General features: G+C 37.5%; 1 protein-coding gene across 1 annotated transcript in view; it reads right to left on the bottom strand.

Moving 5' to 3' along the window:
- The window catches only part of RASAL2 (RAS protein activator like 2), a 333,326-nt gene extending 311,189 nt beyond the window's left edge, over positions 1-22,137 (bottom strand). The window contains exon 1 of the mRNA XM_044676490.1: positions 21,927-22,137. Coding sequence (XP_044532425.1) covers positions 21,927-22,128 — 202 coding nt within the window. The 5' untranslated portion in view covers positions 22,129-22,137. The remainder of the gene's footprint in view (positions 1-21,926) is intronic.
- Between the last annotated feature and the right edge of the window lie 385 nt (positions 22,138-22,522).

Here is a 22,522-nt window from a genome sequence, read left to right as displayed (position 1 = left end):
TGGAAGAGTTAAAGAAGGAGAAATGGAAATAGCAAAAATCATACCAAGTGACAGATCAAAGTACTAGCATTTAATATTTCTCACAGAGTTGACAACTTAGTCAATCAATCAATGAGCATTTATAAATACCACCTCTGTGCCAGACACAAAGACTAAAATGAAACAAACAAGCCTTGTCCTCAAAGAGGGTATGGATTGGGGAGAAATGCACATATAAAAGTATACACAGCGGGGCAGCTGGGTAGCTCAGTGGATTGAGAGCCAGGCCTAGAGACAGGAGGTTCTAGGTTCAAATCTGGCTTCAGACACTTCCCAGCTGTGTGACCCTGGGCAAGTCACTTGACCCCCATTGCCCACCCTTACTACTCTTCCACCAAGGAGCCAATACACAGAAGTTAAGGGTTTAAAAAAAAATAAAAAAAATAATAAAAGTATACACAAAAAATATATAACAAATATAAATGTTAAAATAGTGCTAAGGCACTAGAAGTTGGAGCAGGATCAAGAATGGCTTCCTGAATATTATGGTATTTGAATATGTACTATAATTTAACTCATTGAATTCATGTGTGAAAAAAAAAAAGCATCCTTAACCGCTTTCTTAAGTTAGGAAAAAAAAAATCACAAAACTTACCATTAAAAACAGTAGAGGAACATTAGGATAACATACTATCCACCCTTTCCTATCCACAAATCGTAAAATGGACCAATACAAATTAAGAAAAATTTGAAATGTTAGGTTATTTTTCAAATTAATTAATTAATACCTTCTATATTGATATATTATATATTATAATATGTTATATTAAGTAACTATACCTTCTATAAAGGAAAACCAGAAAGGTTTGAACAAAGTTTGGGATGAAGGATCTTACAACAGATGTTGTAAGTAATATACAGGTAGGCACCAGCCTATTTCCATTTTGTCTCTATGCTCCTCCAAGATGCTCTGAAGACTAGCAAGTATCAGACACTAAAGAAGAAATATGATTTTTTAAAAAAGAGCTATGAGATGAGAAAATGGATAAAACTATTGGGAAGACAACTCTTCCGCCTAGAAAACACTTCTCACTAGAAAAAGCCTTAATCCATTTGAAAGATAAAGAAAAATGTCTAGGAAGGGAACAAAGTTGATCATATATAAACCTTGGCATACATATTAAGTACATAAATAAAACATGTGGTATATAAAGGATGGCTCTCTGGGTAGAGGTAAAGAAAGAGATATTGTAAAAAAAAAACGAGGGAGATGTAAAAAGAAAAGATATCAATAAAAATTTACTGAAAAATAAAATATGTGAATCCAAAGTAAATATGGTTATGTTCACATTATAATCAATGTTCATAAGGTCCTAGATTTAGAACTAAAAGGAATGTTATTAGAAATGATTTAGTATAACCTTTTGATTTTAGAGATGAAGAAACCACTGAGGCCCTGCCCACAATCACATAAAAAATAGTAGGAGACAGGATGTGTCCTATGACTGCTCCCAATTCTATTCCCAGAGTATCGCAAGACTATGCCAGGCTGTTATGTCATCTTGTGACCCACAAACGGATCAGCCAAGTCATCACAAATCCATGGGATAGCTTGGGATAGCTAGTTCAAAATAGGAATAACTAGTTCAAAAAAACAAAACTTCTGGTTAAGTAAATATATACTCTTTTTTTGGTCATAAACTGCTTCTAAGTTTCTGAAAAAGTAACCTGATGATGGCATCATTACCAATTTTCTCATTCCTAAGAAGTACTAGGATTAGGTCAAAAATATTAATTTTGCTTCCTTTCCTGATCCCCAAGTAGCACTGGGAAATACATTTGTGTTTCCCTTTCCCCTCAAAAAGCAAAAGCAAATCCCTTCCCATAATTATTTCTTATGGAAACCAAATGGATCAAGAGGGTTTTCAAAAACTATGAAGAAGGGCAGCTGGGTAGCTCAGTGGAGTGAGAGTCAGGCCTAGAGACAGGAGGTCCTAGGTTCAAACCCGGCCTCAGCCACTTCCCAGCTGTGTGACCCTGGGCAAGGCACTTGACCCCCATTGCCCACCCTTACCAATCTTCCACCTATGAGACAATACACCGAAGTACAAGGGTTTAAAAAAAAAAACTATGAAGAAAATAATGAGTAATCTATGGCAATTGTCATGGGCCATTCAACTCCATCTTTTGAAAAGCATCAAGTAGATCTTAAAAATTCAGTTGTTTATCTGTTACAAACAAAAAACAACAAGAGATCCGGTCAAGGAAATCAAGCAATTCCTAAGGACACAATGGTTCAGGAAAGGAAACTTCTGACCAAGAGGAGAGAAGAAATAGTGACAAAATAATTTAATAAGCCAAAAGAAAGGGACAAATTTATTGACATATACTAATTTGTCTCAGTGAGTAGACTACGTTACCCTCACTTTCTTTTAGGTACTTTAATGTTTGCAAATTTTTATAAATTTTAGGCACACTCACTGTAAATTCATTCACTATACCATCTGCCTTTGAAATATACACACTCTAAAAAAGTTTTAAGGAGATTTTTATGCATAGGTTTCATCTGTCTGTGGTCTTTTCTCATTTTCTTTTCTACTAGAAACTGACCACTTTTTAAGAGAACTACAATAGGCAAATGTTTAACAGATATTATAGCTCAGGAACTGACAAATTTTTAAGAAGACAAAATAAAATTTTGGTTTCAATAGTCCCTTGATATATCCAAGTAATACTGAAAGCATATTGACCCTTTCCTGTAAATGAACTCTATAAAGCACAATGTTGTAATCTTATCAGACTGATACTTTTTATGCACTTAAATACATTCTTCATAATCATTCCTCTATTATTTAGAAAGAATGGCCACCCAGAAGTGGCCACCCCAGCAGGGTGATGACAAGAACTTCTCTTCACTCTCAGGTTCAAAGATGTTTGAGATTTCTCTTCTGTTGTCCTTTCCCACAAGGATGGAATGGAGAAAGGTAAGGAAAAGGGAATAAAACCAGAAAATCCTTTTGACATCCTTTAGTTAGATTTGCTATACCTAACAATAAACAAGAAAAAAAGAGAAACTGGTCAAAAGCATGGGTAATAGCATTGGAAAGAAAAGCTGCCCAACTAATTGCTTGGGTCCAATGGAGAAAATAAGATACCTCTTTGAGTTGTCCCCAGAGGTTTATCCCAACAGTAGGCACTGGCCTGCCATAGCTCTATACTCCTTTACACTAACAATCCCTTTTCCACAAAGTCCTAATCTTCTGGAACCCACACCTTAAAAAGATGAGAGTCACTACCTAGAAGGGATTAAAGGAATAATTGCTATAAACGCAATTAACACCCACTGTGTCATGACAACAGCAAAAGAATATGTGTTATCTTTCCCCCTAAACTCCTTCTCCTTCTGACATCATTACTTCTACCTGGGCACCTCTATTCAAGTGGTAACCTCTGACTTATCATTGACTCTCCTCTTTCCCTCACCTCAAATATTTGCCAGTTTTAGTTATGTCTCCTTACCTCAAGAGGCAGATAGGTGGTGAAATGGATAAGGCCCTAAGTCTGGAGTCAAGAAGACTGAAGTTCAAATCCAGCCTCAGACACTTACTAGCTGAGTGACCCAGGGCGAGTCACTTAAACACTATCTCAGTTTTCTCAAAAGTGAAGATAAATAGCACCTCTCAGGGCTGTCATGAGGATCAAATGAGATCTTCATGAAGCACTTGGCACATAGTACATCTCAATAAATGCTTATTCCTTTCCTCCCCATTTCCATCTCTACTGACAAAACCCTAAGTACAGACATGCCCTCCTTAACAGCCACCTGGATTATTGTATTAGCCTAGTGCAGCATTGGTGAACCTTCTAGAGATCAGGTGCCCAAACTACACCTTCGAGCCACCAGTGAACCCAAGGCATTACCCCAGACAGTGAAGGAAGTGCTTGCATTGGGCTGCAGAGCAGAGGGACAGAGCATGTGAAAAATGCCCTCAAGGCATGGTGGAGAGGAGGAGGGGAGCAGCCCCCTCCAGCATACTGGGGTACCCATGCCACATCTTCACCAACACATCTTCACCAACATGGGCCTAGTGAGTCTTCAAGCTTCTACTGCCCTTCCTTTTCCATTAATCCTTCACATAGCTAACAAAATAATCTTTTTTATTCACAAATGTGGTCATGTCATTCCTAGGTTCAAAAATCCTCAGAGGATTCCTGCTGACTGCCTATTCAAATTCAGATGTCTCTACCTAGTATTATCTCATCCTACCATTTCATGAACAAGATTGTAGTCTACTACAAGTTGACCTTTGTTTAAAAATATATAGGTCAACTTAAAAGATATCACAGCCAGAGAACTGACACATTTCTAAGAAAATAAGTGACTGTGGGGGTAGCTAGATGGCTCAGTGGATTGAGAGGCAGGCCTAGAGATGGGAGGTCCTAGGTTCAAATCTGGTCTAAAACTTCCTAGCTGTGTTACCCTAGGCAAATCACTTAACTCCCATTGCCTAGCTCTTACCATTCTTCTTCCTTGGAACCAATATATAGTATTGATTCAAAGACAGGAGGTAAGGGAGGGAGGAAGGAAGGAAGGGAGGAAGAGAGGAAGAGAGGAAGGAAGGAAGGAAACTAACTAAATTTGGTCCTTTCAAACAGAAGTACTCTTTGCTAGTAATGCCCTCTCTCCTGACTCTCCTGTTGAAATTTTACCTATCCTTTAAAGTCCAATTCAAGGAAACACAAACAAGCTTTAAAAGTAATTACATTGAAATTATTATATATTTTTAAAGTTTTCATATATAATCTTTTTATGTTTTACTTTGTATATGGAAATATTCTTTGTTGCTCCAATTCAAATGCCACCTCCTCCCCCAAAATTTTCCTGATTCCCCTAATTTGTAATGACCTTCCCCTCAGACTTCACATAAGATTTTGTTTGTGAATCTGAAATCTTATCCAAGGATCATGTAATATTATGTATTAGAGCCATCTGTGCTGACACTCCTCCCCACTCCATCTGTCTTAGTATGTAGTCACTCAGCACAGTGCTCAGCATGCAATAGGTGGAACTCTTCTTGGATCCTCATAGGACAAGGTCTCAAAGATCTTCATCCTGCTATCTGCCCTTCTCTGGATATGAGAATTTCCTTCGAAAACTGTGGTATCCCAAACCAAACTCAACAGTCCAGAAATACTCTTAAAAGGTAAGAGTGCAAAAGGATAATCCTCTCCTTATTCTTGGAGGCTATGCTTTTTTTAATGCAGGCTAAGATGACAGTTTCTTTGGCTATTATATCAAATTGCTAACTCATTTATTGATTTTGTAATCCTCTAAAATCCCCAGATCTTTTCCAGACAAACTGCTGTCTAACCATGTCTCCCACAACCTGTACTTATGTAGTCAATTTCTGAAACAATCATAAGATCATATTTATTTACATTTACTCATTATCTTTTCTCAAAAATTCACCCTTCTTCCCTATTTCTTTTGATTAATTTCTGTTATTTCCCTACTACTAATGAGGGCACCATCAACCTTTTAGTTATCTACTTTCACAAACTTGAAATCTTTCTCAAATTTTTATTCTCCCTTTCTCCACCCTTCATATATAATCAGTTGCCAAATCTTGTCAATTTAATCTCCATAGTTCTGAGTTCCCTCCCCTTACGTCTACTTGAATGACTACCTCCCTAGTTCAGGTCTCTATCACCTTTGCCTAGACTACTATGAAAATCTAATTAGTTCCCTAGCTTCCAAACTATCTATCACAAGCTACAAAAGCAATTTTCCTAAAAGCACAAGTCAAATCACATAACTCCCCTACTCAATAAACTCCAGTGGCTCCAGATCAAATACAAGCTGTATTTGCTACTTAAAGCCCTTCACAACCTCCCTCCAACCTACCCTTTCCAGATTTATTAATCATTACTGCCCTTCCCATATTCTACAGACTGAGCAAATTGGTTTTCCTGCTGTTCTTTACACAGAGAGTATCTCCTGTCCTCATGTCTTTGCCTAGAATTCATTTTCTCCTCACCCGCATCTCTTAGAATCTCTCATTTCAATCAAAGCACTCGTTGGACACCACTTCCTCTTATATAAAGCCTTTCCTGAGGCCTTCCACAGAAGCTTTGACCTTCCCCACCAAATTACCTCATATTTAATTTGTATGCACTTATATATATATATGCTGCTAACTTCCTGATAGAATATAAGTTCTAGAAGGCTGGCACTATTTTACCTCTGTCTTTGTGTGTTCCTGGCACAGTATGTTAAATAAATGATTACCGACTGCTTGAATATGATTTCTCAAAGATTACTGAGGATGGTTCCTCATCATATCTTTAAGGCCTTGATACATAATAAATCTGGTCCTGAACTTACTGAATGTGGTAAAATGTCCCTTTGTCAGTCAGTCAATAAAGTGATTAAGTGTCTATTCTATGCCAGGCACTGTGCAGGGCTAAGGATACACATAAGAGGCAAAAGACAGTTCCTGCCCTCCAGGAGCTTACTTCTAATGGGGAAAGACAACATAGGAAAAACTGAAATAGGAAGGGAGGTGCCCAGTGCTGGGTCAGGATGAAGCCCAGAGTAGTGCTAGTAGGTGAGAAATTACGAGTTAGCTGCCTTTGTATGAGCTCTCTTCTGCTTGCCCTCTGTTCTCTCCAATCTCTCTCTCCTCTGTTGAACTTCCTTTGTATCAATGTTTGTTCTTCCCTTTCAAGTTTGAAGATTCTTCTCCCAGGTTGAAGAACCTAAATAGGAATCAAGTAGGTCTGCTTCTTTCCACTGGCATATTTATATTATAAAAGCATTCCAAAGGAGTAGTCCTATTCCTGCCATGATTATCTTACTATGAATAACTAAAAATAATAGTAATACTTTCTTTTTTCTACTCTACCTACTTTTAGCCTTTAGCCTTCCTATAAGCTTAGGCTTCTATTTTAAAAGCTAAAGAAAGGACAGTTTGTGGTTCATGAACTTACTCAACTCTAGAACTAAAAGTATTTTATCTAAGAACTAATGAGCCTTACTATAGAACTAAGTGTTGAGGCTGATTAGTTTTTAGGCAGGCCATACTGTGCTTTCAGGATAACGGGAAATTGAAGAGTTTTTCTAAGGCACTTTGGAAGCTATGGTGCTGATGATTCCTACTGTCACTGCTAAAAAGCTTATGCATAAAATTGTCTGGCAACCTATTACTAGTAAAATGTTTGCTGAATAAGTTTGGAATGTTAGGAGAAGGTTGAAAACATCATATGAACATTGGTTATAATCTCATTCTATTATAACCAGTAAGGGGGGGAAGTCAGTCAAAATATTGAGAAATTTATCCAAGGGGAGAAAAAAAGTTATAAAGCAGAAAGAACTGTATATCTGAAGGAGACTCATAAAAGTCCAAAAGAATTATGATGTCTACGGTTCCAAGGCAGAGGAGTGGTAAGGACTGGACATTGGGGGTTAAATGACTTGCCCAAGGTCACACAACTAGGAAGTGAGGTCAACCCAGGACCTCCCTAGACCAGTCTCTAGGTCTGGTTCTTAATCCACTGAGCTATTCAGCTGCCCCCTTCAACTATTCTTAAATCAAAACTGAAGCAAGGAAAATGGCATGGCTAGTTGTTTGTGTTTATGTAATGTTTTTAGATATTTGGGAAGAATTCAGTGATAATGCTTAGATGGCAATAGTAATATAAGAAAGCATACATCAACATATGTATATTTCAGCACTTTTTTATAACACTTGTTCAAGGTAAAATGAATTGATAAGAATGATATGTGAAATGGCAAAACAACTAACAACTACAAAGATACTTGTAGTGCTTGAATAACTTTAAGTAGAATTATAACAGAAGTAGACTGCTAATTATCAGGCAGACTTTATAAATGATAACTAATTAAAAATAATAATAAATTCAGTTTATGATTAGGTGAAGGATGAAAGGCCCTTTATAATCAGATTCTACAGTATGGCCAACACAATTTAAATTTAATCTAAGCTACCTTTGTATTTGTCTGTATATTATCTTCCATGGATCAGAGGCTAATGTTTGAATTGAACTGTGTGGTATTAAAAGTAGAAACAAACAGAAGTCAAATGCCCTTTAGTCAACCATTATGCATATAGCAGAAAAGATATAGGATATGTAGTCAAAGGACTTGTGTTCAAATCTTAGCCTCTGGTACTGTCTTCTCACCTATTAAATTATGTAAGCCCATCTCTGAGGTCTCTATCAGTCCTAAATTCAATGCCTCTCTCTCTCACACACACACACACAGACACACACGTACACATGTATATAAACATATATGCACACATATATAAATATTTGTGTAAATATATAACATTATATAACACATATAACTCCATAAGGGCTGTTTCATTCTTGTCTTTATTCCTCTACTGCCCAGCACATTGCCTGGCACACAGTAAGCAATTATTAAATGCCAGGCTGAATTGAATAGAAGAATGACAATAGGGCTTGAGGAGGTAGATTCATAAGAAAAGACAAATATGAAATTAAACAGTCATACCTAACTTGGAACATTGTTCATTTTCAATTAAATAAAATATAGTATGGTTTCTTAATGTGTCAATCAATGATTTTATATAATCTCTGAATTCTTCAAAACTTTTCAAAGCCCATAATATATTAATATATATCTATTAAAATAGAAATAACCTTAGAAAGTCTAATTTAAGCCAGCAGTCAGCAAAGACAAAGTCATTGTTTGATTCTGAAAGGCTCTTTTGTTATATCTTCTCTTGGCTGTCAGCTGATACAAACTAACCATTAACCTGGTGGTGAATGCCTGCGAATTCAGCCCCCAGAGAAGCTGAGACTGGTAGATCTCTTGAACTCATGCTTTCTGAGCTACATCGGGCTGTGCCAATGTCCATCCTGAGTTTGGCATCAATAGAGTGAATCCCTGTAACAGTGGACCACCATGTTGCTGAAGGAGGGTCAAATCAACCCTGGTAGGAAACAAGAGTAGATCAAAGTTCCTGTGCTAAACGGTACTGGAATGCCCATGATGAATCCCTGCATTTGCAAACTGGCAGGATGAGGAAATGCATTCTTTTTTTTCTTTCTTCCTTTTTTTTTTTAAAGGGAATGTGTTCTTAAAAAAACTCAACTAATCATTATCCACCTACCCATTTCAGATAAAGAGAGAATTTTTTGTTCAATTATTTCAGCAGTATCTGAGTCTTTGGTTTGCCATTTCTGTCTCCAGATCTTTTTATGGATGAGGAGACTGAAGCAAATAGGGTTACGTGATTTGCCCAGGGTCCCATAGCTAGTAAGTGTAAGAGGTCAGATTGGAACTCAGGAAATGAGTCTTTCTATATCTAGGCTTGGCACTCTATCCTGAGCACCTAGCTGCTCCTTAAAAAGAGCATAGATAAATAATAAGACTTTGATTTTCCTCATATTTATAATTTACTTAAGAATAATCAATGAATACTGCAATCAGACAAACCAAAGGCAAACATATTAAAATATAAATTCTATAGCAATGAATTTAAAACAAATATTTAATGTTTAGAAATGACTTGTATTGAACTCAAAACAATAATGTCTCTTGATTTCACCTCGTTCATAAACTAACAGAAAGATATGCCTTCTTCCTATTATGGCATGCCTTTCACATATCCTCATTATTTAGTATTTCTTCATGTAAAAAGATAATTATTTTAGGCTCCTATTCAAATTAAAAACAGGCACTTATGTTTTCAAGATTCTTCTTCATTTCTCAATTAAATTTTCTTCTCATGACTTGGAATTTAGTCATTCTGTTGTATCTCTTCCTCTCTCTCTTCCCCTCTCTGGCTCCGCACTTTAGGCTAAATCAAATTTTTTTCCAACTAAGCAAGGGTAGTTTATCAACAGTTGCTACATTGCCAAATTTTAGGGTGAAATAAATTTGTGGGAAAATAAAGGGTTTTTTTTCCTCCCTTATCAAAGATGAAGGAATAGTTATAATTGAGGTTATATATAAAACCTGGGACTTCACAGTTTTAACGCCTAAAAGACTACTAAAGAATCCTAAAAGTAGTAACTCCTTTGAACAATTCACAACATACTCCAAATATTCAGTAAGTCTACTGCTGGTTCTATAATACGAAACTGATTTTTCAACTCACACTAACTCTATTCATAAAAAATGTGTTATTTATATTGTATAGTACATGGTATAGGTTCATGCCCAAAATCATATACTGAGCTCAGCTAAAGTACAATCATGCATATTTCAGGCACTCGTCTTCTCTTTTCTGAACTATTAAACTTCTTCCTTCTTGGTGTCCTAACCTCAAGGTTCTCTCCCTTCTAATCTGTTCTCTAAATAGTTGCCAAATCAATAAAGCATTGGTCTGACTACTTGCTTCCCAGCTCAATAAACTCCAATTGCTTCTTATTAACTCTAGGATCAAATATAAACTATTTTGTTTGATTTTTCTCACCTATCTTTCCAAGTCTATTTGAATTTACTTCCTAACATATATTCAACCCTCCAGCTAAACTGATCTTCCTGCTATTCTTTTCTCATCTCTGTCTTAATAAGCCTAAAATGTATTCATTTCCCAATTCTGCCTCTTAAGAGTCCTAATTCCTTTCAAAACTCAGTTTTAGCAGCACCTCCTACATAAGACCTTTCCTGATTTACACAACTGCCTGTTCCTCCACATTCTCCCTCCTCTCCAGAAAAAGATTACTCAATATTTATTTTAGCTATGCTTGTATGTGTACATCTTTCCCTATAAAATGTAAGCTCTTTGAGGACAAGGACAAGTGCCTAAATAGTGCTTGACACATAGTAGGCACTTAATAAATGCTATTAATTAACATGACAATAGCAGTTTGGTGTACTGGATAAAATGCTGAGCTTCGAGTTGATAAGACCTAGTTTCAAATTTCTGCCCCTGACACTTATTAACTATATAATCCTTGGCAAGTCATTTAACCTCAATATGCCGCAGGCAACTCTGCAAATCTTATTTACTGAGGTCACAAACTGTGATCTGCTTTAGTAAAGGGAATTCCCACTTTAAAGAGTTACACACACAAAGGGAAAAAAAATCACAAATTTTCTGTACATTAACGCTCTCTCAGTTGATCTTAACAACCTGTGAAGCAGACAAAGCAGATATTATTAGCAAAGAAACAGAAACAAAGTAGGTTCTCACCAACTGGAGAATGACTAAAAACACTATGATATATGAACATAAGAGGCAGAGTGGAATAGTAAATAGGAAAATGGGCAAACTGGGCTCAAAAATGGGAAGATCTGGTTTCACACCTTCCCTACAAAGTGTATATATAGGCTGGGCACTTGCCCCCTTTACCTCTTGATGTCTCAAGCAACATTTAAAGTGTTGTGTTGCAGAGTAGGTACTAATTTGTTTTGCTAGTGGGACGTTTCCCTCAAAAGCTGCCTATCTGGATGAAACTGCATATCCATTAAAATATGTATATGCGAACATAATGAAATGTTGTACATTATGCTATAAGGAGCATAGCATAAGAGAGCTGAAAGGGATCTCACAGTCCAACCTCTTCATTTTATAGGAAGGTTAAGTGAGTAGCTAGTCAGTATGTGCCAAAGGCAGGGCCAGAACACTAAATTCTGGAGCTAGTAAACCTTTTACTGTACTTTGCTAAAATTCAGAGAAACAAGGAAAAATATGCATGAACTGATAGAAAGTGAGATTTGCATGACCAAGAGAATATGCACGACTATAATAATGAAAGCTAAAAAATAAAACTTAAAAAGAAGTCAAACTCTGAATGAGTAAAATGTAATGATGGCTTCTGGAAAACGATAATGAAACAGTATCTCCTTACTGTGGAGAGGTGGCAATCTATGAGGGCAAAGTGTTATATACACTATTTGATGCTCCATCAAGGATTTTTGCTTAATTGCTTCATTACTACAAGTAGAGGGTCCTTTCTATAAATGGCTATAAAGGAAAAAAGTCACCAATAAAACATTTTGCAAGTGGATTTAGATAAACTTGTGTAAAATTAACAAAAATGTAACCCCTTACCAACCCTCCTGGAGCTGTTGTGCCTGCAGGTCAGGATTTGTAACCCAGATTGTCCAATCAGAGAACCCTGTAGAAGTGGGGTCATTGGCAGTAGAGGGGGCTGAGCTTTCTCTCTTTTTTGACTGAGTCTCTCCCTGACCACAAACTGGAGCCCAGTTTCTCTCTTCTCTGGAGCAGCTCAATGCTCTTCCTGAACCCTGGGAAGCACGGGAGGGGAGAAGTTTTTTTGTTTTTTGTTTTAGTTACGGCAACCTGGTGATTTTTCTTTCTCTCTCTCATTTTTACTAATAATTATAATTTAATATACAGTCTCCAAGATTAATTTTAATTATTACAAATTATTACAAGCTGAAGTTCAAAGAGGCTAAGTCATTTATCTATACAAAGTCACAATGCTAATAAGTGGCTAAGACTAGAACCTGTCTTCTAACAGTTTAAGAGTTATTCCCAAGAAAACCATGTGGAGAAAACCACTGAACTTTCTGGAACTCCCAAGGATATCAAGAGAAAAAGCTTGCTTTTCTCTTAGTATTCATTTGTGGAAAACAGAAAAAAAATAGGAAAGAAAGCTAAACAGTGTGAAAAGTACCAGTAAGTCTAATTTAAAATTCTTCTGAAATACATAATGAACCAAGACACTTAAGCTCTGTGAAAAAAAGGCTGGACTTATAAATGTTTTTCATAATGCCTAAAACATACATATGTCTGTGGCCAGTTAGTTTAGCTGGTTAGAACAAAATGCTTGGCAAAGTAAGTAGGCCAGTTACATTTATTCTATGCCCCTAAATCTTAACAATTGAGAGTATGTGTCATTAAGTGAAAGAGGAACCCAATGATCAGAACAAAGCTATCCCCTTTAATAAAAGAACAATTAAATGTCTATATGCTAAGGATGATGGGAGTGTTAGTATATAAAAAGACATTACAATTAAATTACTATAATGTTTGATGTGTGCTAAATATTTTAATAAAAGTACCACCTGAAATCTATCTGAAAGCATTCCAAAATGGCATGTTGCACCACAGGAAGATTTAATTGAATGAGTCATACAGCTGGGTGGAGGGGGGGGGGGGAAGCCGGGAGGAGGATGGGAATGCTATTAGGTCATATCCAAGGGTCTAAGTATTATGTATAAAATGCTCAAATTGACTTGAATGACAGTTTCAAATCCCGAAAGACTTTTAGTGGACAAAGAAACTGGAGGAGAAAAAAAGATGGAAAGGATCTACTGGGCCATCTCTTCTGCCTCTTGAATGTCACTGCAGGGTTATTCTCAACCCTGTACTTTCTGGTGTTTTGTCCACTTTTGTTTTGAGTATCCTAGGTAACAGTGCTTCAGTCATTTCCCTTAAAGACTGTGAATCTAACAATCTGGCATTTCTCACTGTCATCAAGTTTTCCTGACCTTCAGCTTTAGTAGTCCATCTCCCTAAGGGAAAGCAGTAGAGCAGTAGGATTTGGGGTAGGGGTAGAGGCGGGAGGGAGACTGGTAATCAGCAGGCTGGAGTTCCCATCACTACTCAGCTACTGACTTCACTCCTGATCTTGGGAAGATACAACACTTATTACAATCTGTTTCTTCATTGTTTAAGAAGAATAACATGGTGCTTTTAAAGAAAGATCAAATAATATTTCTGTAAGATTTAACACTTCTTTTAGCATTTCATTCTACTATTCTGATTTCATCTGTAAATAAGGAAATATCTGCATTATCTCCCTCACAGGATTATTGTAAAGCACCTAGTAAACTTTTGAATCTAGAGTCAAGAATTTATTTGGATCCTGGTTTTGGCAATGCCTGTGTGACCTTGAGTAAGTTACTTCTCTTCAATGTTTCCTTAGAAAATCAGTGCACTAGATTAGATAATTTCTAAGATCCCTTATATCTCTGAATCTTAAAACCCTAAATATTACGGAAATGTGAGTTATTACTTTTGCCATTATAAATAATCTTTCCTTGTTTCTACCCTTTTTACAAATAGCATTTGGGAAATATCCCATCCATTAAATACAATATACTACTAAGCATTCAGAATCATAGAATAACAGAATTGCAGGGTTTAAAAGAAACCTTAGTTATCTACTCCAACTTCTCAAGGTCATGAAGTGACTTTGCCAAGGTCACATCACTAAGTCTAGCACTCATGTCTCCTGATTCCCAGTCTTTACAAGATAACATGGTGTCTCCTAAATGCCTTAAATCACTTATTTCAATTTTCTCTCTTCAAATCAGCTCCTCCAGACATTTAAATTGTATGGCCAAAATTTCCTCCTTATCTGCTTAATAATAATTGAATCCCATAAAGAAGAATATATTCACAAGGGCATTTTCAGGAATATTATAACCTGAATACATCAATTTACACAGGTTTTTAATAAAACTACTAAAACATAATTGGGGCAGGGGATGATGCTCCAAGCTTGTGATCTCACCTGCTGGGGAGGCTAAGGCTGGTGGATCATTTGATTATGGGAGTTCTGAAATGTGGTAGTACTGAAGTTCGTGGGGTTTCAAACTAAGGCTGGCACTAATATAGGGAGGATCTAGGAGCAAGTTAGAAAATTGAGCAGGTTAAAGCTTCCATGCCAATCAGATTGGGATTGGGCCTATGTGATCTCTGCACTTCCAGCCTGAGAGACATAGAGAAATCATCTGTAGAAAAAAAAGAGAAAAGGAAGAGTAGAGAGGGATGAAGGGAGAAGGGAAAGCAATGAGAAGGGAGAGAAAGGCAACTAAATGAGCAACACTTAAGTCATTTTAGAAAATACTGGAGACTGCTTACAAAAGGAAGAAATTGCTATCATCATCTCAGAAACTATGTTTCTAAACCCAAAGTAGACAGACAAGTAACTAATATGTGGCAGGATTCTCATCTCCTCTCATCTGAAATGAAAACTAAGAATGTAATTCACTTAGTTTCCCCCTTGAAGGTAAATTACTACTGAAATAAGAAATATAATTGATTTGTATATCATATCTTAACAACTGAAGTCGTGTATATGATCTTGAGGGTTCAATGTCTATTTCCTTTTCTTAGCATATGCTAAAACTACTATTCTGGGCTACACAATACAATTCTCTTTTCACCTTCCATTAGTGTAAGAAACACATGCTAGTTGGTTTTATCTATTAGCACCACAAAATACTTAAGGATACCTTGGAAGGAAAGGTGTTTTTATAAAACACCAGAAAGTAGTTAATTCTCTGCCAAATCAGAATGAAGTCATTTTAGTAGTGTCCTCAGCATACTTCCAATTCCTCCTATTTAGCAAGACCAAACACCTCTTTAGTTACACAAAATTTAAAAATTATTTCAATAGAAATGCACATGAGATCAGGCATCTGAACATTTTGTAGCTTAAATCAGCTATTATTAATGGCAACTGAGGGGGCAGCTGGATAGCTAAATGGATTGAGAGCCGGGCCTTGAGACTGGGAGGTCCTAGGTTCAAATCTGGCCTCAGACACTTCCTAGCTGTGTGACCTGGGCAAGTCACTTGACCCCCCATTGCCTAGCCCTTACCACTCTTCTGCCTTGGAGCCAATACACAGTATTGGTAAGGTAAGGTAAGGGTTTAAAAAAAAAAAAAAGAAAGCAATTGAATACTTTCACTATTTAAAAAGTGGTCAAATCATTGTGTGTTATTACAGAAAGCAACTGTCACATAAACCTTTGGCTTGAAGTAACTAACATCTTATTTCTAATGCTAACAAAATTTAGTTCTCATAAGCAACTTATTTTTTTTAAACCCTTACCTTCTATCTTAAAACTGATACTAAGTTCCAAGGCAGAAGAACAGTGAAGGCTGGGCAACTGGAGTTAAGTGATTTGCCCAGGGTCACAAAACTAGGAAGCCTGTGACATCAAATTTTAACCCAGCAACTCCCATATTCATCACCTGGCTCTCTATCCACTGAACCACCTACCTAACTGCCCCAAGTAACTAATTTCTAAAGCTACAAAACATTAGATACTGAACAAAATCATTGACTTGTCATCACTTTTTTGTTACCCTTCTTTATAAAGCCTACTTTCCTTTGTCACAAAATTCTATTTTCCCCTCTCCCAAGCCCTGTTTTCATAATTTTTTTCCTTTCCATATAGCAAAGCCACAACTGCATGACATATAAAAAAGAAAAACCAAGTCCAAATCTGAACCCCCCCCCCAAATGATGCTTGCCCTTTGAATTAATTCATGAAACGATGGCAATGTTTCATAGTAGACAATCTCTGCCCTTCCAAAATGGGGGAAATTGTGAGAAAATTTTACCAATTTTTCATCATCACACCTGAAGAATTTGCTAGTGTTTGCTACTTATTTTTCTGTTTACTGGAAAAGTAGCTAGCTGCTCAAAAGTTTCCAAAATTTTCCCCAAAATATCATTAATAAGTGATGACTGGATATAAAGCAATCAACACAATGACATTGTGCTAAAAAAATAATAATTGTACCATCTTCTCCTTAGTTATTAACACATGTCATTTCTAGTTCTTATTGATTCACTTTTTCAGTTAATTACCTTTTCCCTCTAAACATTCAAGAACCAAAGAACACATTTTTACATGCATTTGTAGAGACATATTATACTCAAACAGCTGTTGTATAATGATTGCAAGCCGTGTTAGTGAGTGGTACTTTAAATTTCTGCTGCACAAGATTCTCCTCTTACCACCCATTCATGGTAAAGTAGTCCATTTTAAATGTTCTCACTGTTTACCAGAAAGCACAGACAGTTTAGCTAGGCAGCTGAGTTTTTTTCTGCCACTGACTTTGCTTTCAGGCTATAAATATCTGAAAAATGCTGTCCATTTGATGCTCTTGGATTCTGCATCCATATTTAGCTATTTGTGGCATGCTTCAGTTTAAGCTACTTTACTACCCACGAGTTCAGTCAGGTTGAAATCCAAATGATCAAGGGACAGATGGACCAGGATCACTGTTCAGATCAACCAAATGAATAATAATGTATGGAGTTTAAGAAAGAATAACACTCAGTTTTCTTCTCATACATATCTCAAAAATTTCATTTGTTCTCAAAGATAGACCCATCCTTTAAAAATCCATGAGTATATGTACACACACACACACACACACACACACACACACACACAAAGATCATACAAATGCTGGCAATACATAAAACCAAGGCAAATTTACTAGAAACAAACAACCAAACTTGTCAATGGTAATTTAAAAAATAGAACCCTATCTTTACATACCTGAAAGCCAAATCACAACCAAGACTCTGCTTTGTTATATATCATGATAGTCTCTCACTCTTGAAGAGTAGGCATTCTCAATTTTTATCTCTGATTAGTACATAAACAATTAACAAAATGATACCAAATGAAGTACATCATAGAATATAATCATACCAACAAGAAGCATTTGGTACGGCTCCTTGAAGAGTGCCTATCATGTGTTGTCAAGAGGCCTGGAATTTGAGTCCAAAGACCTGGGCTTGAATCCTGATGCTACCACTTCTACTTGTCTGATCTTAAGTACAATCATTTCACCTCTATGATCCTGAGTTTCCTCATCTGTAAAATAGAGGATTTAGTCTTGACTTATAAGGTCCCTTCCAGGGTTGATAATACTATGAATATACCTTAATTTAAAACCCACAGAAATATTTTAAATTGGGTCTCAAAAGAACACTAGGTCAGATTCCTCTCTTTATGCTTTTCTTGGCCCCTCAAATTTATCTTACCTTTTCCACAAAACCTTCCTTTATTACTCTACCAAAAAGGATCTCTCCTAACTCTGAATGATCTTATTATCTTGACTGTATCCATCTTATGCATTTAGCTTATTCTATCTATTCTTAATATCATTGAATTAAACAAGCATTTATTAAATGCCTATAGTAATCTGTAATCTGAATCACAGTAATCTGAATATATTTCTTATCTCTCCTATTAGTCAGTTAACAGCCTAGTGTGGTAGAACAAGGATGTTAACTACTTACTTATCTTTGTATCTTCCTCTATGCCTAACCAAAATACCTCATACATTAAAGGAACTTTAAAAATATTTGTCAAATGAATGAGTGCTTTTACACCCAACTCTAGACTTTCTTCTTTTAAAATTCAGTTCAATAATTTACAGATAAAATCTCTCCTTCAGAACTTTTAACAATAATACTTACATATAATAAGGGAATAGAGTAAGCTTGGTTATGTATAAGGCTAAATTATAACAGAATAAATGAACTTTAGGGATAGCAAGAACTTTAGAGATCATCTTGTCCAACCACCTGATTTTAATGAGGAGATTTACCCAAGTCATCATAACTTCAAGGTCACAGAAATAGAGGGTGACATAGCCAAGGCCTGGACCCAAGTCTATTCTGATTCCAAGTCCAAATACTCTCCATCTATAACATGGTTTGCCCAAAGTCACAAGGTTTTATGACAGAGCCAGTCCTAGAGCTCAGGTATCCTGATGCTAAGGTTCTTATTTTCTGGGAACTTATATTCTCAAAGCTTGGATTTCTTGAAGTCTTATTTGTAAAGATTGAAGTATGATTACATTTACAGAAAAATTTCTTTTGAACTCAGTAAACAGGAAAGACACATAGATGTTCCAAGCCAAACAAAAACTGGAGGTCCAAAAATAAAACCATCAAATCAATCATTTATTAAGGACTTATTATGAGCTAGGAATTGTGGATACAAAGATAACAACCTGACAAGATAGGTGGCCTCGAGATAGGGGAAGTATAGAGAATTTTATTTTCTACACTAATAGTTAAATTAAGTTTCTCAAAGTGCAATAAAATAAAATAAATTTTAAAAGGTGCATAAGCACTGTTTGGAGAATTATACAGATTAGGTAACATACATACTTAGATTTATGTATGTACCTAGGTATGTAACTAGATTAGGTAACATTTATACATATTTAACATACATAACAACATACCTAGAAACAAATAAATACCACAATATAGTGTTCATTAAAACTCAGAAGTCGTCAATTACTGGGATAAGGTCTCACTGACAAAAACTGATGGGAAACCTGGAGAGTTATCAACAAGAAAATAAACACAGATCAACATTTCATACCATATGCCAAGAAAAGCTCCAAAAGAATATGTGACTTATACATAAAAGGTGGCATCATAAGCAAATTAAGGAACAAGGAAGAAATTATTTTCTTATTTATGGATAGAGGAAGAGTTCATGATTAAAAGGGGAAAAAATATAGAAGCCATCGTAAATTCAAATATAACTTCTGCAACCATCAGATTCAGCTGTAAAAAGAGAGAAGAATCCAGGATGACATGCTGGGGAATAAATAAGATAGTATGGCTAGAAAATATACAAAACTAAACTCTTTTAGTTTGCAATGCACACACACAAAAAATCACAATGGATTGAAAATTCTCTAAAATAAAATGAATGAATCAAATAGCATTTTTAAAATATTTTAATGTATAAACTCTAACCTTAAGACTATATATATATACACATATTTATATATATATATACATATATATATATGCCTATATATATGTATATACACGTATTTTACAACATCTATATATATTAGTCAACTCTTGGTGAGATACTTCCTCAACAATTTAATAATCTTAGAAAGCTGTTTAGGGCACTGGAAGAATAGGTGATTAGGGCAGTGATGATGAACCTTTTAGAGACTTGAGTGCCCAAACTGCAACCCTCATGCTGCCTGTGAGCCCTCCCACTTACCCGAGGCGGAAGGGAGAAGGCAATCCCATTGGGCTACTGGTAAAGGGGCAGGTGATGTGAGAGAAGTCCTCAGGCGCATATGGAAAGGAGTAGGAGAACAGTCTCCCATCCCCATCTCCAGTAAGCATGCCACAGGTTTGCCAATACAGGTGTAGGGTCTCACAGACAATATGAGTTGAAGGAGAGATTTGAACCAGGGTCTTTTAAACAGGAGGCAGCTAGGTGGAACAGAATGCAGGCCAGGAGTTCAAATTTGGACACAGACACTTCATAGCTAGGTGACTCTGAGCAAGTCACTTAACCTGATTTTCCTCATCTGTAAAATGAGCTGGAAAAGGGAAATGGCAAACCACTTCAGTATCTTTGCCAAGAAAACCTCAAATAGGGTCAGGAAGAGTTGGACACACCTCTACAGCAATTTGTAAACTGAGGGTAGCTCTCTATCTACTAAACCACCAAGCTGATCCTCCTGGAAGCCTTGCCAACCTTGGGACTACCTTGAGAAAATAGGTAGGCTTATTTCAGAAGTTACATGCCAGAGAATAGTTAACACTAGATCTTAAAAATCAACCAGAATTTTAAGATTTTGTGTTGTTATAACATGCCCCTAAAGTAAATTTGTTAAAGCAACAAGGGTAGGGTAAGTGATTTGCAAGTCTGAGGAACAAGTACAAAACTACTAATCATAACCCATATTCAAATTCTCATCAATCTAAACAAGAAATGAGTACCTAAGTAGGATTAGCAACAGGATAGAAATTCAGGCACTAGACATTCTAATTTCATTTATTTCTAACTCAAGTGAGACCTTAAGTAACTCTTATTGTGTGCTTCAATTCCTCCAGTGGAAAAATATATTTAGAAAAAGTTGCAAATAAGTTTGGATGATACCAAATGGTGCATATACAGATGCTTAAGTTTCATCTAAATATCTACACATGTATAGAAAGTCTTGGAACCAAATGAATTAGCTAGTGACTAACATTCAAGAGTCCAGTTACCCTTAAAAGAGTTATGCTACACCCAGCAGAGAGGGATGGAAGGAAAAGGCAACTTGTACTTGATCTCTATATGACTATCACAAAAAGCTTAAATGTTCAGGACTGCAAGATAATATTTAATTTTTTTGAGTATTTGGGTACTTGGACATCTTATTTATGCCTTTAGTGCCAAAGAGAGTTAAATGATTAGCATCTAGTTATTTCAATATTCTGGAAATCTACAGTACATTTTAAAACCAGCTCTTCCTGCCTGCCAGTCTTTTAAATCCTTGGGCTATGGATTTTCAAAACCAGCATAGGTTTAATGATGTGGTAAATTCTTCTTAATAAAACTCAACTTTTAATTAGAAAGGGTGGCTAATAATTCAGGAGGAATGCAAGGGCAAATTTAAGCTCTATATCGAATCGTTATAAAAATGATTATCCAGCTACTATGCAATGGGAATTCTACACAACGGCTCAGTTTGAAATCTAATCCTTGCTGTCCGGCGTATCCAACACAGTTCTGGGCTGAACGGCTGGTTGGCTTGGGAGAGTGAGACTGGAGGCGGGGTTAAAGGTAGCAGTATCAGTCAGTTTCTATGCAAACAGAACGAAATCTGTTTAATTTCATTTCTCTCTCTCCTTAACTCTTATCCTTTTCTAAATCTTATCCCTGATGGGATTCAACAAAATGCCTCAACAAGAAAGTCGTTTAGTGGATGGTTTGGAAATGAAATTTGAACCTAGGTATGACTTCAAGTTCAGCACTCTCTCCACTAGCCTTGTTCGGTCTGTGAAATAGACAGTTGAAGAGAGTGGAAAGAGCACTAAGCGCTTCCAAGCATACTGGCAGCCGATGCTTTTCCACCACGCCCCCTAAAAAAGGGGATGACAACCCCCCTAAAGGTGTGAGCACACCCAAGCCTCAAAGAGTTTGGAACAACTTCTCCCCAAACGTACTTCCAATATGTAAAGGGAACAGACAAGGGGAGAAATGTGATTTACAGACCCTTGAACAAGGGTCAACCAGGCAGGTTAGAAGCTGAACTCTAATCAGGAGTGCGCCCCCGAAAGAATTTCAAGGGGGTACGAGGGGAGAGATGAAAAGGTAACCTAGGAGAGGTGGAGGATGAAGACGGGAAAGAGAGGAGCCTAGGGAGAAAACGCAGCCCAGTGCCCTCGGCCGGGCTCTTACCGTACACCCGGACCCAGCTCTGCTGCTGGCACACTGATTCCAGCAGGATCCGATCCAGCATGCCTCCGGCCACCGCACTACTGAGGGGGACGCCCGAGTCCAGCTCATCCGGGGGCAGGGGCGAGTCCGAGTCGAGTCCCGAGTACACGTCCGGCCAGGACAACGCGTCGCCGGCCCCGGCGGAGGACGGGGAGAGCTCCATGGCGCGCCGCTCGCCGGAGGATGGGGAGCCCGCGCTCACCTGCGGGCAGCTGGGGCTGCGGGCTCAGGTGCGCCGCGGGGCGGGGCGGGCTGCAGCTCCCTGGGCAGCTGGGCTGCGGGGCTGCGGGGGCGCGGGGCGCCGGCTCCGGCTCGGCCCCTCCGCAGAGCGGGCTCGCGCCGCCGCTGCCTCACGGAGCTCGAGTTACCTCTTCCCTGAGGCCCAGGGCCCCCGCGGCCCCCAGCTCCCTCGCACTTGCTCGTTTGCTTCCTTGCTCTCCCCGCCGCCTCCCCCTCAGCCCGGGCCGGCTCTCAGGCCGGGGCGCCTCCTCCGGGCTCCGCCGAGGATCCTCCAGGCTTGGCGGCGGCGGGCGGCATCCCAGGGTGATAGACTCAAG

This window comes from Gracilinanus agilis, chromosome 4, assembly GCF_016433145.1.
Source record: "Gracilinanus agilis isolate LMUSP501 chromosome 4, AgileGrace, whole genome shotgun sequence".
NCBI classification, from domain to species: Eukaryota; Metazoa; Chordata; class Mammalia; order Didelphimorphia; family Didelphidae; genus Gracilinanus; species Gracilinanus agilis.
The sequence above is the reverse complement of the archived record's forward strand: the minus strand, read 5'-3'. Positions and strand labels throughout refer to the sequence as shown.